The sequence below is a fragment of the Amblyomma americanum genome, chromosome 10 (genome assembly GCF_052857255.1).
Source record: "Amblyomma americanum isolate KBUSLIRL-KWMA chromosome 10, ASM5285725v1, whole genome shotgun sequence".
NCBI classification, from domain to species: domain Eukaryota; kingdom Metazoa; phylum Arthropoda; class Arachnida; order Ixodida; family Ixodidae; genus Amblyomma; species Amblyomma americanum.
In genome coordinates, this window is record NC_135506.1 from 148,556,334 (window position 1) to 148,573,453 (window position 17,120).

Genomic DNA, 17,120 nt, shown 5'->3' on the forward strand with positions numbered 1-17,120 from the left:
TTTCTAGTGCTTTTCGAATGTATACTTAGCATGCCCGTGGCAAACTGTGAGACCCAACGATAGTTTTCTAAGTTGTCGCTGATAAAAAATCACCTTCGTTCCAGACCCCTTGACGACAAGGTGAACTCACTTGCTATCATGTCCATTGAAAGTGTCTCCTCCGCGATCTATCCTTCGAAGAGACTATATCTGATTTCCCCAAAGCGAAGGCGCGAAAGATGTCATTTTAAAAGAGGACTGTTTGCGTTATACATGAATTGTTCCAATAAGTTCGTTGTGTCGCCTCAAAGTCTCCACGTTGCCAATGGAACGCTGAGCAGTGTAATTCAAGATATGCAAATCTTCATTGTTCGTCTCTTTGTTTGTTCTTTCTGTGATATTTAGAATGCTTATAAAGAACTGTATTTTTGTTGTTTTTGATAGTGCTACGTTTATTTGGTGTCGTCTTTGCTTGTCTTACCTTTAACGAAAATATTTTCAAATATTGTTATGTAATTACAGCTGGTAATTTTCATCTGTATTCTAGTGCATTTTTATGGTGTTTATATTGCCTTAAGTATCGTATATATATTGCATATTTATAGAGTAACGTGTATAACGATTACTGCAGTCTGATGCTTGAATTTTAATAAAGAATGTTTTGGACACAATCATGCGTCTCCTCAAGGGATTTAGATTTGTGATGCAAACAAAGCCTAGCTTCAGAAGGATCGACATCTGAGCTGTGTTGTCTTTTCTACGTTCTTGTTCGTCTTGAGTGCACTAAACTTTTCCTTAAAGCCTAGCTTTTGCTGTAAACAGAATGCAGGTTAATCACAAATTGAACATATGTGTTGGTGTTTTTTTTTGTTTTCCTTATAATAATAACAATAATATTAATCGCTCTGTTCGCACATCGTTATTTTTAATTTGGTGGAATTGAAATAAAACATATATCGCATATTTCCAGTAGCGTAGCAGGCGACGGGGGGGGGGGGGGGGGGGGTAAGTATAGGGAAAGGGGGCGTTCATGCGCATTAGCCCAGGGCCCCAATTTTTCTTAATCCGGCCCTGTTGAAGCCAGCTGCCAGGCGACACCCTCAGGGTCGGAAGAGTTACACTTCTCTATACCGCCGCCGTTTAGCAGCGGCCGCACTCTCCTTCTCTGCATGCATGTCAAGCGTTGTGATACAGCCGCCTGCGTCATCTCCGCCTTATCTACGCAATGCTGCGCATGCGAAGTGCGGTTCTGGTTACCATGGTATCGGCGCATGCGCACAACTGCTCATCCGCGTGACGTCACGCTCGGCTCTGACGGTGGAGCGGACGCGCGGCCTCGGCGACGGCGAAGCGCACGCCGCAGCTTGCTCCTTTCCGGTTGCCATGGTAACGGCGCAGGCGCACAACTTTCCTCTCCCAGGCACCGCGAAATGCTCGACTGGTAGCCTAGTGTAACTCTCGGTGCAAAACAAAGCAGACTCGTGTTGAAGAACGTGGACTCGTAGCCCATCCTGCGAGACCGTGGCTAGGAGCCAGGCCTGATTGCATTGCACCAGAAATGGACCTGCTCGTCGAGATAAAGTGCCCCACACCGCAAACACCGAAGAAATATGGCAGCCTGGAAGTGCTCTTCAGGAGGAAAAAGTGCAGTGTTGTGTATAAAGATGACGTGCTTCATCTTCGTGAGGGTGGAAAAAACAAATACTACTTGCCATATAGCGCTAAACAGACACGGACGCATGGAAAGAAACCGGACGGGCGCAAACTTACAACTGAAACCAGGCAATATATGCATTTTCTTAACAGTGAAGAAGAGATGTAAAACTAATGAAATAAAGAAAGAAGCCCTCAAACAACGTTATCGTGGAACAACATTTAAGGATCAGCAGATCAGAAGTTGCAAGTTAGCGCCCGTCCTGTTTGTCTCCCTGCGTCCTTGCCTTTGCTTGCAGTAAGCGGTAAAGTAGCTGTGTGTTCTGTAAAATACAGAGCTGAATTAAACCAATGCTCACACAATATGTACATTCGCTGAATTCGTTTCCTGAGCAGCGACGGTCCTGTCCCCTTCGTGGCTTAATATTTGCAAACAAGTAGCAAATATTGCATGTTACTTCGTGGAAATCAGTTCCCAGCAGTCGCAATACAGTGAGGACTATGGCTCTAGCAACAGGAACTCCGGAACTTTTTTTGAGTGGGGAGCAAGAATTCGAGCTCATTTTGTTGTTTATTTAATGCTCATTTACTTAATAAATTTTTATATTTTCATTATTTTCTACTCAATTTTGAAAGGTTTATGCAAACTGAAACGCTGTGGTGACGACACTGCAGCAGTCAGGAAGACAACGAAACAGCTTCCAAAAGTAAAGCCCCAATTCGATGGACACATCCTACGCGTACCGGCGGAGCGCCTACGCGCACGGGCGTACGCTGGATCCTGTCTGCGCATGCGCAAAGCGCGACGCGCGCAGGCGCGAGCAGGGGCAGATATCTGTCCATGTTAGATATCCGCGCCTGAGCGCGCTTGCTTGCGCGCGCGTCGGTCCGGTTTACAACAATAGGAGGACGGCGGGGGCTCTCGGGGACTCTTTTCTTTATGGCTTGAACCTATCCCAGGTTCCTGGAACTTTTCTTCGCGGTTTAAGTTGTCCTTTCAGCGCCCCCCAAATCCCCTTTCTTCACGCTTGAAATTCCTTCGGTCGGCTCGAGAGGGAGAACGCCCCAGCACAGGGAGCATGGAGGTGTATGACTTTTCGACGCTTGGCACGGCGCGGCGCTGGGCGCGTAGGCGCTCCGCCGTACGCCTAGGATGTGTGCATCGAGTTGGGGCTTAAACTGTTTAAAGGGCTGACTCGCGCCCGCTATGAACTGAATGACTCGGCGGCGGCGAAAGCCACAAGCGTGCTCGGCGGCTATCGGACTTAATTTCTGCAGTTCTTGGCCGCGCTCAATTTGAAGCTGGCAAGGCACCTTCGAGATACAGAAACAAAAGCAACTACAACAATGTGGAAAAATGTGCAAGCATTTGCGCGTGGCCTCAATCTCGCATTGCAAAACAAAATGATAAATCTGAGTGCCGGCTGTCTTGAGTGCGAACGAACAAACGGGGCAGATTCATGGCAATATAAAATAAATTTAAATGGGAAGCTTTACGCACGAGGGGTGAGTGATAAAATGGTTTAAAAAAGTTTGTGCATTTTTTAAAAATTCTGCTAATCATGAGGGTGTACATGTGTCATACAGTCGACTTCTGTTGGAGCATGACTGGTTTTAGGTTACACATATACGAAATGCTTTACATCTGGCTACGAATCCAAGTAGCTCTGCCCCACTGTGATTTGCATTAATGGAGTCCTAGAAATGAAGTGTTTCACTTGTCACAAATCTGACCCAAGTGCCAGCAGTTGGAGACTTGGGGGGGGGGGGGGGGAGGGTTCTGCTGGCAAAACATTGGGGGGCGACCACCCCTTGCCCTCCCCTCTCTGTTCCGCGATCCCTGACTAGAAGTCTGAACAACCACAAACAAGAAAACTCCTAAGCTTTGCAGTAGTGAGGACTATATTCCATAGTCTATATCAGGTGCGACACTGTCACAGCTACCGCACTTGTTTGCGCTGCCTACATCCACGGTCAAAAAGTACTACGCACCTTGTCGTGAGCAAGAAATAAATATTTTACCTGCAGGCTACTTATATGATATTTTGTCAGGAGCTTAATTACATGCGCTCTGATTGCTGACATGACGCTGTCGCTTTCTCGTGGCTTAGACCACTCGGCCTCAAAACAAATGTGACGTAACACGCCTCTCTTTATTTTTTTCATGCGGATATTACCCACCTTTCACAGCACTGCACCTGATGTATGAAACTGAGTATAGTTTGCTCAGTCGCAATAGCTTCGGAGTAGAGGTAGTGCAAAACAAACCATTATATGCAGCCCACAATCAAACCTCATAGCCTGAGAAATTTTAAGGACAGCACACAAGCCATATACCCTTCCTGAAAACAGCTTAGCACAATGTCTCTGTAATTAGAGGTATCTTGAGGCTGCAGAGACCGGCTACAACTGAAAGGATGTCATCAACCAGTTATTTTTGGCAAAAAAGCTTTAGGGGAGCACTTTTAACAGTCTAAAGCACTTCATCCGCCTTATCGAACGCTGAACATGGATCCGCAGCCTCGCCAGGCGAGGCGATTCCACAAGCTCTGGGCGGCTTATCTGAGAGCGACCTTTCAAAAAGCTAAGATCCATCAGCTGAACTCCTACATGAAGGAGGTCACTTCAGTTGAAGCCCCGGTCAGCGAGGATTGCGTCACCTGGTGCCACGAACTGCAAAATTCTACTGTGTTGGGTTATGAAACGGCCACTTGCACGGCCGCCGAATGGCTTTGAAATTAACATTACGAAGCCACAAGGTGCGATTATATACAGGATCTTTGCAGCATTGTGAGACTTATGTCGGCTACATGTCCTGTTCCTGCGATTCAAGTTGCCAGGCCACTCAATGAATGTCTCAAAACAGTCAATAATGCGTTTTGGACGCTCATAACTGTTGAAGCTGTCTGCATTGATGCTTTGATTGTGTGCCTGGCAAGCCAGAAAACATGGTACCGTCGAGAAAATTTGGCAAGCCCTGACAAAACAGTGCAGAAAATGCGACTCACTGCAGTAGTTGATATTGCAAAGGTAAACCTCAGGTCATGAACAAGGAGACCCAGCCGCAATCTCTTTAGCGTCAGTAGCACCTGATCCTCGAAGGGCAATGCGAACGGCGTTTTCATTGTGCTTGCAAGGGCTCTCACCAGCTCGTCAAATGTACCTTTTGAGAGCCCTATAAAAAATATTGTCCAGGATAAACTAGATCTCGACGCAGTGGCCATCGAGCGTATCCACCGTTTGGGGCAGCCTGCTGGAAACAAAATTAGACCTGTTATTATGAAGCTTTTAGACTACAGAGAGAAAGAATCAATACTGAAACGAGGCTTCAAGCTTAAAAATTCCGATCTGTCCATTGGCGAAGATTTCTCGCGGAAAATTAGAGATATTCGGAAAAAGTTGTGGGACAGCGCGAAGCCTAACCGGGACAATGGCGACAAAGTGTCCCTTTCCTTTAATAAATTGTACATTAATGGTCAAGCATTTGTCTGGGACAGTGAAAACGCAGTGAAAGTGCCGTTTGGGAAAAAAAACGACAAAGCAACTACCCCAGAAAGCCAAAACGACAACGTCTCCAGCCCCCGAATGACGCGTCGAAGAGCACATTCAAAAAAATAAAATTATTGAACATAAATGCCAGAAGTGTAGTGAATAAAGTAGAGCAACTCGAAATTGTCCTCATTGACCAAGATCCAGATATTGTGGCTGTCACAGAAACGTGGCTCTCGAGTGATATTGGTAGTCAAGAAATCTTCCCTCCGAACTACTCAGTGATGCGTAAAGATAGGCTTTCCCGGGGTGGTGGCGTTGCGTTATTGATAAAGAACCACTTTTCCTTTATCCCTCTGCCGGACATCCCGGGAGCAGAGGCAGTGTTTTGCAAGATTCTATGTGATGGCGTCAGCATTGTCGTGGGATGTGTTTATCGGAGCCCCTCTTCCGGACATGATTGCTTGAGTGCTGTACACGATTATATGCAAGTGCACGTACGGAACTCTAGACTAATCATCATGGGCGATTTTAACCTTCCGGATAATGTCTGGGGTACCTTGCACCATACTGATCCGGCCTCAGATGCACTCATTGATTTAATGCTGAATTTTAATCTATATCAAACAGTCTCCCGTCCAACTCGCATACTAGGCACAGCAAAAAGCATTCTCGATCTAATACTAGTAAGCGAGAACTTCCCAACACACCAGACTAAGCTTGACATAATCGACGGAATTTCTGATCACAGTATACCAGTCTGCGAGTTACCACTCAATATTCTAATAACAACCCGCTCCTCCCAATCGACAGTAAGTAATTTTAATAGAGCCGACGACGCTAGTATAACAACACATCTTGCACACGAGTTTCAGATGTTTGCTAGAAGCAGCATCTGAAGCACGCTCAGATGTAAACTCCCTCTGGCTCCAGTTCAAGGAAATCATTTTTTTCTGTATATGCAGATATGTCCCCTCAAAAAACAAGCGCGTTAAAACAAAGAACCCGTGGATCACGCGAGAGGTCATTCATGCAAAACGCAAAGTGCTGCGTCGCTCTATTAAGTCCAAAGGTACTAACCCCGACAGAACACAAAAATTAGCCAGTGCAGTTGAAATCTTCAAGGATAAAATGATGAAATCAAAGGAATACTACTTTAGTGTTACGCTGCCTGACTTCCTTACTTATAGCCCACACAGGTTCTGGAACCACTTCCGCAATAGAAACACAGCAGGACACGACAGACACCAGAGGAAAACAGTGCGAAGGCTAATTACTTTAATGACTTTTTTCAGTCCGTATTTACCACCGATAATGGCGTTATTCCCCAGAATGGCAACCACCCGAACTTCAGATATCAGAGAAATAAACATAACTGATGACGGAATTTTCAATCTTCTCTTGAACATCGATACGAAGAAAGCCAGCGGGCCTGATAACATACCCAATGCATTTTTGAAAAGATACGCCAAATGGTGCAGCAAATATCTCGGCATAATATTCCGCAAATCACTTGCTGTGTCAAAACTACCGGATGACTGGAAGCTGCGAAATCATTCCGATCCATAAAGGAGGAGATATCAGTAGTGCATCAAACTTCAGGCCCATTTCACTGACTAGCACAGCATGTAAAGTTTTCGAACACATAATCTCAAAACATCTAACAGATTTTCTAGAGCATAATAAGTTGATATCACCTGACCAGCATGGTTTCCGCCGAGGGCTGTCGACTATCACTCAGTTAATCGAAGTCGTTCATGACTTGGCCCTCAGCATCGATACCTGCAGTCAAACTGATATATTACTACTAGATTTTTCCAAAGCGTTTGATTGCGTGTGCCATAACAAACTAATCGCAAAGCTGCAGTGCATGATCGGGCGGGGGGAAGTTCTGGGTTGGATCAAAGAGTTTCTATCTAACCGTTCTCAATTTGTAATCTTTCAAAATATGCCTTCTAAAATAACCGCGGTCACTTCGGGAGTTCCGCAAGGCTCCGTTCTTGGCCCACTTCTCTTCCTTATCTATATTAACGATATAACCACTCAGATTAAATGTACCATTAAGCTATTTGCAGACGACTGCATCATCTACAGGAAAATAGAAAGTCCGGAAGACCACATTGCGCTTTCCCAGTCACTTGACGCTGTGGTGGATTGGTGTGATAGATGGCAGATGACCGTCAATTCTAAAAAATCAGTGTGCATGACAGTAACCAGGAAAAAAGTATCCTCATCTTTCCCTTACAGCATTCACGGTACGCCACTCATGAAAGTCTCCCAGCATAAGTATCTTGGTGTTACACTAACCGCTGACTTTAGATGGGACGTACACATCGCTAATGTAACATCGGCAGCCTTACGAAAACTGTTTTTTTTTTAGAAGATGCATCCGACTCGCACCAGCATCTACTAAACTCCTAGCATACAAAACTTTCATAAGACCTATTTTAGAGTACGCTCACACTGTTTGGTTTCCGCAAACAGCCACTAACATAGCAAAACTAGAAAAAATACAAAGAAAGGCACTACGGTTCATCCATAACAAATATAAGCGTACTGACTCCCCATCGAACCTTGCAGCTATTTCAGGACTCCCGACGCTATCAATGAGAGCAAAGCACGCGCGTTTAAAATTTTTGTACCAACTGTTGCATAACGATTATAACATCAATGTGTCAAAATATATTTGCCCGTCCCAGACTCGACCGACACGACACAAACATGCGCTCACTCTAATTGATTATTCCTATCGCACAGATGCACTTAAACATTCATTTTTTCCTGTAGCCATCCGAGAATGGAACAAACTGGATGCCTCGATTACTCATGCGCCGACCTTAACAACGTTCGCTACAAGGCTCGAGGCCGGTATTGCCGCAGAGTAACGCTCTCAGTGATGCACATGGGCCTCTGGGTATTGATAATCCGTTTCACATCCGTTCTTTCTTGTCGTCTTAATCAGTGCATCACCCCTTGCGTAGTCATAGTTTGTTTTCCTGGGTTCAATTGTCCGCTATCCTTCAGTATTATTATTGTTTCCAACATATACGTATCTTGTCTTGAGCGCCAAGGTTTTTTTTTTTCGCTTCTACGTGCATGTCGTTCACTGTTAGCCGTGTTTGATCACTTCATATGGTAACCTTGTCTGGAGCCGATTGTACATAGTTTGTCCTCAGGTAGGCAAATGAACCACTGTTCTACCAGATTTATCTTTGCATGTGTTCTTGCCGCATTTTGAAATTTCCTTGTGTTGTGTGATGTAGTTCTTGCCTCATTGTAACTGTTGTGTATGCCCACCTGCTAGGGCCCCGTAAAGGGGCCTGCAGTATTGAAAATAAATAAATAAATAAAATCTGAATGTGCGAGGTTGCAATGTGCAGCAAACCGCAAATGCTGTCTGGCATGCTGTTTCAGTTGAACACTGAGGTGATGAGGCTGCACAGATTGTGTGGCCCTTGTCTTCTTCCATGTCAACTTGCAATGCCTGTTCTATCTTGACGGCCTTGCACCTGCAGCCACAGGTCAGAAATCCTGCTGCAGAACTCTCTTCATTACTCCTGCACAATAAATGGCACTGAGGATTAAGTAACTATCACACTGCTGCGCTGTTTCCAGAGCACATAAATCCTTGCTGACAATCTTCAGTACCACTGAAAATGACATGTGCAATCTAGCTAGCAAAACTGCGTGAGACATGCCTCATAAAAAAGTTTCGAAGGACACTACCAGCAGAACAGGGGCACATGCAAACAACCTAACATGACTCTCGTTGACTTCCATGCAACATTATTGACACTATTAAGCATTCGCCCATTTACACTCCAACCTTTGCAGACCTTTGCTGTATTCTAAGCCGTAGTTCACAGTACACTCATGTCCCATGGTGACAGGTCTGTGTGGAACATATTATTGTAATAGTGGTCATGCATAACGTGTCAAGCACTTCAGTTAGTAGCCTTTCATGGTTATCGGTGTATTAAGCCAACAAAGGAAGAAGTATTTTTCACTAATTGCTGTATATGCGCATCCCAAGTCATACGGTGCGACAGTGCCGCTCCTGAAACTGTGCTCTTCTAGTGTATCGACTGTAGCGCAGTCCGCCAATGAAACTTATGGCCTGATTTTTTGAAGCAAACAATATAGCTTTTGATTTTTTGGGGTTTATGCTGAAAAAGTTTCTGCTCGACCAATCGAGGAATTTGCAGAGGGTGTCAATGGCGCTGTGCAAAAAGTGTGAGCTATTATCTGATGTGAAAAATAACCTGGTATCATCAGCGTACAAAACTAATTTCGCACGGCTATCAATACGATACACATTGTTCACATACACATTAAACAAAAGCGGTCCCAAAATGCTGCCTTGAGGAACGCTGCATGGTATTCTTTTAAAGAATGATAAACTGCCATCGATCAATACAGACTGCATGCGCTTTGCAAAATATGATATTTTAAGAGTGAGTGGGGTACAACTGATGTAAATGTGATGCAAGCATGGCAACGCGTTTATGCTACAAGCAGTTGAGGTTGAGGTTGAGGTTTATTTTCCTTCAAAAATGAAAGAGGGAACTGCGACAAAAGGCGGTAAAGCCTGACGAGGCCACAGTTCCCAAAAACAGTTTATACAGCAGTGAGCAACACAGAAATAACAAATATTAACATAGTATGATGGTGAACAAAATACATTGCATCAAACGACAGTATCACCGTAAAAAAAATTACTTTTGATACAAAGACAGAGCACCATAAATCAAATAAAAGGAAGTGTATAAACATGGAATGAGGTCACTAAAGAAAACACACACACAAACAGCATGACACGAAAATAAGAGATGCTATGCTAAGTAAGAACTGAAATTATATTGAGTCAGTGCTGATTAGTAACCTTTTGATGTCTTTAAAATGTGTTCTTAGGGATATCAAACATGACACTTAAAGATGGGTTATTAGGAACGACTGGAATCTGGTAATCGAGCTTTTATTTGCCGTAATTTGTCCTTGTTTTAGGGACCAAGATTATGTGTTGCCGAAGGGAGCATTTAGAAGGAGGGCGGTTTGGAGGAATGGAATACGAACAATTACGATAGATGTACTGTAACAGGCGAAATATGTAAACATGATTTGCTTTGAGTAAATTACGCTTATGGTAGAGTGGTGATGTTGGTAGGTTTTCCGGCTTACCATGGTAACCCTCTACAGCCCGCAATGCCTTCTTTTGCAAAAGCAATAACTTATGAAATTTACTTATTGTTGTAGTGTCCCAGAACAGTGCACAATAGGACAATTTGGAAAAAAATAGTGCGTAGTATATAGACACTTTTAGGGACACGGGCAAGAGATCGCTGATACGTTAAAGACAACCAACAGTTTTACTGAGATCAGTGAGAAGTTTTGAAATATGTGTGTTCCATGATAAATTTTCATTAAACCAGACACCAAGAAACTTCTGAGTTGTTACCTGTTGCAGTTTTTTGTTGGCTTATGTGCAATGAACAGGGGCAGTGTGCAATGAACACGGGCTTTAATAGGTCTGAAAATTATGTACCTGGTTTTAGACAAGTTTAGCTAGACTTATTCGCCTGCATCCAAGCGTATAATTTACCAAATAAGTGTTCACGTTAGTTTCTAATTCCGGCAGAGTACGTGATGTGAAAAAATATTTGTATCGTCAGCGTACATAAGCAAATCAGGAGAATCAGGTATGTTAATGATGTCGTTTATATACAATAAAAACAAAAGTGGACCCAATATAGACCCCTGCGGAACCCCTTGGGTAATGCACAAACTGTTGTAAACAAAGTTATGCCATTTAACGTGTTGTATTCGGTTATTCAAGTAACTTTTTAGCAGGTTTAGAGCTATTCCGCGTATCCCGTAACTGTTCAGTTTACTCAAAAGAATTTCATGCTGTACGCAGTCAAAAGCTTTCCGAAGGTCTAAGAGCAGACCAAGAGTGTATGTTCTGGATTCAATGTTGTCAACAATCTTTTCTTTAACGGCGAGTAAAGCTTGCTCAGACGATTTATTTTTCGAAAAGTCACACTGAGAGGGGTTAATAATGTTATAAAAGCTTAAGAACTTTTCTAATCTTCTATTAATGGCTCCTTCAAATACCTTCGATAACACTGATAACACGGAGATGGAACGATAGTTCGTGATTTCATTTCTAGTTCCTCTTTTATATATAGGACAAACACAGCACATGTGAACATCTGATTTATAACATACGCTAGAACCTCGCATATCAATGTAGACCCATACTTCAACGGTATCGCTATGATGTCGTCATGGCCTGCTGAGACATTGTTTCTTTATTTTCCCAATGTAGGTAGCTACTTCTTGTGGGATCACAGGCAGCAACGAAATGGAGTTAGGTAAAGTGGTAATGAGGCTGCATACTGGAGAATTAGAGAGAGATTGATCTAATGTATGCTTGCCATCTTCAATGAGGAAATGGTTTATGGTATTAGCTAATTGAGCTCCGCAAACTTGGGAATTAGATGCAACGATTTATGAGCTGTCCCTGCACTTGTGTTTGTTTAATAGTTCGTTTATCTCGCTCCAAGCTTTTTGCGGTCATTATAAATTATAAAGTCATTATAAACTACTTTAATCCGAATATTGTGCGCGAAGACTGTGCACCTCGAAGCGGAATTAAACAGTAGCACTACGTGATGGCACGCAGTGCACGGATCGGCGGCGAGCGTTGCCCGCTCGCATTGCTGTGCGGTGCATACTCTGCAATGACGATATGTATAGGAGCTTCACACGTTCTTCTTTTCCGTTCCAAATTAAGCCTCGGCGACCCTGTCTTATCCCCGCAGATCTTAACATGTTACTTCGATCGCTACACACGCAGGCGCAGCTGACGCCACGGTTTCGTCTGCAGAACAGCTGGGAATGCGGCAATGTTGTGCACTTACCCTCGCAGCCTTTCCAGGATCGAAATCTTCCCTTTGTTGGTTGGCGCTGGCGGACGAGTTTGTTGTGTTCGCCCGTCGGTGGCGAACGGGTGCAAAGAGGGGCACTCCTTGCGCAGTTGGGCACCGTGAAGCTCGTCCCACACCTTCAAGTCTCTATCGCAACTTCTTGCACTCAAAAACGCTGGTGGCAGGCAACCGAGAATAAACAACAAAGTGAAAATAAATCGGAAACAAAACATCGCCAACGGCGAACGACTTGAAAGCGGGCCGCGCAAGCGACGCATATAGCAAACAGCAAGGAACACTAAATAAGTGTGCAGTTGCATCCCCGACAGCTCGCAGTGCTGAGAAGGAGAGGACGCATCGATGCCTGCAGCTCAGGAGAGAGACACGATTGATCTAAGTTTGACATAACACCGTCTCAAATCCTGTTGCAATTGGGAAGCACAGATAAGTTTACAAATGACAGATAGTGTCAAATAATACGGCAGAAAGTGCAGATATTTCATTCTCTGCTTCGCGAATGTCATTGCATGTCATACAGCTATCAGTGCTCGTCCTCCTCCAGCTGAGCCTGTGGGACTGCCGGTCCCTGTAACCAGCTGACAGTACTCCGCTCGTCTCCTGCATGTAAATCGGAGGACGGGACAGGCTCCCGAATAACGAGTGACCTGATTGCGGTGTTTAGAAAGCCATTACGGAAGAGCCCCTGCGCGTTGCCCCTGGCTGCGGGCGCGATTGCGCCATGTTTTCCCGCTGTCGCCGCTTTCACGCCGGTAGCTGCTGGTACGTTGTGAGTGGACTCGTACATCGGCAATAGGATGTTGCGGGGCAGATGCCATGTTGCATACAAGAAAGGTTCACGGAGCTGCTGCATGGTGCGTTAGTCACTCCACCCCGCTATATAGTGACGTCACAGCTGACCAGTGTTTGCATCATTTTCCCCCTCAGAACTAGACAAACTGATCAGCTTACTAGTACTGGTGACCGTATTCCCTGTCTCTCCTCTAACCTGTCGATCTCTCGCCCAGTATTCGGGCCTACTTATTTTCAACGAGACGGAGCAGTGCTGTTGTACAACACACGAATCCACAAACGCTGTCATCTTTTCTCTCCTCCCTCCCACGGCAGCCTGCTGAGGGACAACGCGGCGGTGGTCCTGGACGGCAAGCGAGGCGGCACTGTTTTCCTTCCCATGTGCGGAGATGCTCCTGAGCTAAAGTGGTGAGAACCAATAACGGATGCTTCTAGTCGAGCCATAATGAGGCGCTTCGTATGTAATCATGGCAATACGGAATGCACGTGACATCGCCGCGAATACTTGTCCCGTTTATTTGGCCATGCTCAAAGGCGTGGCTTTGTTGCTTTGTTTTCGATGCAAGATGCAGCCAGATTTATCTCGAATGAACGCAGCCACACTGTTCGAGGTGGTTGTGGCTTCTTTATATATAGGCTACAGCTCACACGTTCTTATTGAGCTTTAAATTCAGTGCGGCCCAGAGCTGCGGTGATGACCGCCGAGCACGCTCGTTGCTGTCGCCGGTATGCTCACGTTGTTCTTCGGAGGCGCAAGTGAGCCGAGTAAGGAGTTCACCTGAAGAAGATCAATCAGCAGATCTCCAAAGATCATACACTGCGTTTACGACAAGCGAACAGAGTTCATCTGAGAGTTCAATAAATACAGACGGGATTTAAAGAAAGACTGGCGCTTGAGAATTAATTGCTAAGCACGAAATATTTAGCTCAAGTACAGCTTTTGCAGGCAGTCATCACTGCCACGAGCCTGAAAGCGTGACTGAGGTCTCCACTGACCAAGATAAGCAGTCATGCGCCTCCAACTTTTTCATCGTCAATGCCAATTCACTCAGAGTGCGCAAGCGACCTGTGACGCTGTGCCGTGTTTCTGCAGCCATTTTGTCATCGCCAACTGGTATTGCTCTAGTGCCTTGTTTTTGCCACAACATTGTCCATGCCAACGCCTGGACAACCTTCTCTCTCTCTCTCCATCTCTGTCACTACCGCCACACAACTCAAAGCACGAATACGAGTATTAGGGGACGGTGAGGACGATGTGCAATGCACATAGCTAGTTCAGGTCGAGGCGTGTTCGGCGGCGGCGGTGCTGTCCCGCAGTGGCCAGCGAAGCTGATCTGTTCGCGCGGCTGCGTGTTCGAATCCCAGTGGTGGATATTTATTCGATTTATTTCTAATCATTTCTTTCACTTGGCACAATCCCTGAAACATCGCAAGCATACAAACATGGCGGGATCTTTCTCAAGGTTCACCCATCAGAATAGCGCATTCGCACTAATAACATCTCCCATCTTTGCCACATTTAGTACGCAACCTCGCGACACTAACGAGAGATGTGCCTCACAGCAATAGATTTGGCAATTTCTACTTGAAATTCAACACTCTATCGCAGTTTAATGTTACAATCTCTTTAAATAAGCGTCAAATGGACGCAATCCATTGTGTCATAAGTGAAGCAGAAGCAGTGTGACAAATGATGCCCGAAGGCGAAACGAAGGACAGGAAAGAGCGCGGGCATCATCTTTCGCTGCTTCACTTATGCCAGAATAGACTAATTAGCCCAGCAAAATGTTCTACTTCGGGAAGCAATCAAGCAGTTCTGGAAACACAGTATTTCGTAGCTAGTGCCGCGTAAACACGCAGTTTTAGCTTTCTTCTACAAAATCCGGTTGACGCGGTTTTTCCACAATGAAAACAAATTCTGTATCTGCGTGACTCAGCCCGATACAATTAATTATCGATAAGATGCGGTTAGAAACGTTTTTAACAAATACAGGAGCCATATGCAGTAGTTCGAAGGTTCTTTCTGATCGTCGTCATGTGAGTTTCCAAGATATCTGTCATTGTGAATTTGTATATCAAGCTATTACACATTAGCGACACAGGTCACCAGGCAGAAAAAAACAAAGCGTACGAACAGATGGATGCAGGAGAATGGAGCACCCCATCTCGTGTGGTTATCGAACAATTTAAGTTTTTGGAGCATTAATATCTGCCATATTTCAGACAAACAAGTGGAATCCTATCCGCGTGTAGAAAGAGCATCTCATTAATAGTTGACACGTCTCGATTAAAGCCGCAGTATCACCCGTATATTGAGAAAGTATACATGAATTCATAACTTCACTTAAATCGCCATTCATATGCGTGACCAGAGCCGACAACGCAATCACCCACGGCTGCGAAACAACTGATTGAGGCGGTGGTCAGAACTTTGACGCAGAGGAGGGTGCTAAGAATCTCTGGCTCCGGACAGGCCGCCACTGGAAACATTGGAAACTTCTGTGGGCACGGCGAAAGCACTGGTCGCAAATTACAATGTGTGTCTTTCTGCTCGTACAGGCTTTGCTAATGTCAACCGCCAGCCCCCTTGCTGTGCCTTCGGCCAAGCCGCTCACAACAACGACATCAAGCGATATCGGCAATGTAACTGCGTGTCTACTTGCGACAAAGAATGACTCAATTTTTACACAGGAACCTGCAATAGTTTGGGTAGTAGAATGTTCCCTACGCACCCGCCGCGGTTGGTCAGTGGTTGAACAGGGCGCGAACCGCAATTTCAGTACATTTTTTTCTGCCTGTTGGTTACATAGAGTGACTTACAGTGATGCTATAAGCATCGATCGTACCGTGCATACTGCGGTTTTTAATATCTTAATTTGCTCGCAAAAACAAATTCATGGCGCTGATGGTGTCGCCACGCAGTGGCGACCTTTAGCAGGGGATATGGCATCATTGGGTGGGAGCTTGATTATGGACAAACAGTAAACATACTGCAAACTGCGTTAATAAATGACGATACCTTTTGTCACTTTCTGAGTTTTATATTAGATCAACGAAACCAACACGAAACCAAAGCGTCTTCTTTACGTAAAAGCACTGCAAATCAAGTAAAACAACAACAAAAAACACCAGAGGCTCTGGTTATTGTTTTGCATCGAAGGCTGCATCTCTATGTATACGTTTATGGACTTGCACAAAACAATCATGGATACTCTCTACGTATCTGAAAACGGCTTGGCGGAATCGATCTGATCCAGCCGTTGTATTCTACGAGCGTTCAGTTTGGTCCCAAGGTAAGACGCATGAAGGGTGCAAAGAAAAAAGCCATTCGTTTCACATTTAGCAGTGCACATCGTCAGCTTGTGGAGGATCACCTACGCCGGTGCCAGATGGCGCCACGTTCCGGTCAACAGAAATTACCCATACGTAGCCATACGTGGAGAGTAGCTGTTAAAGCTTTATATGATGAATATGGAAATAAGGCTACAAGGAAGCAATCTAGGTTATAATCTGTCGTATAGATTAGGCGGAAAGTTCGTTGAGCAACTGCTAGCGGGCTTTATGTATGCGGACGATATTGTCCTGTTAGCAGATAGCCGGGAAGATTTGCAAGCTCTGGTAAATTGCCGTGGAGACGAATGAGATGCTCTGGGTTCCAGCTTTAGCGTGACTTGATTTATTTATACTGAAAGAGGGTTTGTGCACAAATAGGTCAGGGCAAAGAGACCACGGTGGGCGACACAAAACGGCGAGCAGGACAGTGGGCAGCGCCGACGGCCAGTCCAAAATCCAAGCGATCTCGTGCAGCGCGGCGAAACTTCGTCTTTCACCGGCGCCTCGTCTTCATCGGCGCGCACGCCGTGTACTCTTTCTACTGACCTATTTGTGAACAAACACCCTTTCAATACATTTATTTATGCATGTACCTGCATTCGCCCGCAGGGGCATTACTGTTGGGGGTGTACCACAGTATTCTTCATACGTTAGCACCAAGGAAACCAATATATGAACAAGTAAAATAATAGACCATAATGCAAGCATTCCGATAGGACATAGCAAGAGCATGCTACAGAATATCAGCGTAAATGAGCACTGGGAACTGAATGGAAATACAAGGTAATGTCGCCCCGCGCACTAAAATATCGCGAAGTTTAAAACATGGTAAAGGGAACGAATGTTCTTCCCACCATGTCGACATGCAGACCATGACATAGATACAGACAGATAGTCAACATAAAGACCACGGAAATCACGGTTAAACCA

At 45.0% G+C, this 17,120-nt stretch overlaps 1 protein-coding gene across 3 annotated transcripts in view; it reads left to right on the forward strand.

Annotated features, from left to right (window-relative positions):
- The window catches only part of LOC144106297 (putative thiopurine S-methyltransferase), a 452,029-nt gene that overhangs the window by 43,837 nt on the left and 391,072 nt on the right, over positions 1–17,120 (forward strand). For 2 of the 3 annotated variants that reach the window (XM_077639080.1, XM_077639078.1), the window contains exon 2: positions 13,173–13,265. The exons of the other annotated variant lie outside the window; for it this stretch is intronic. In XM_077639080.1, the coding sequence (XP_077495206.1) occupies positions 13,173–13,265 (93 nt within the window). The remainder of the gene's footprint in view (positions 1–13,172; positions 13,266–17,120) is intronic. 3 annotated transcript variants of the gene reach the window in all.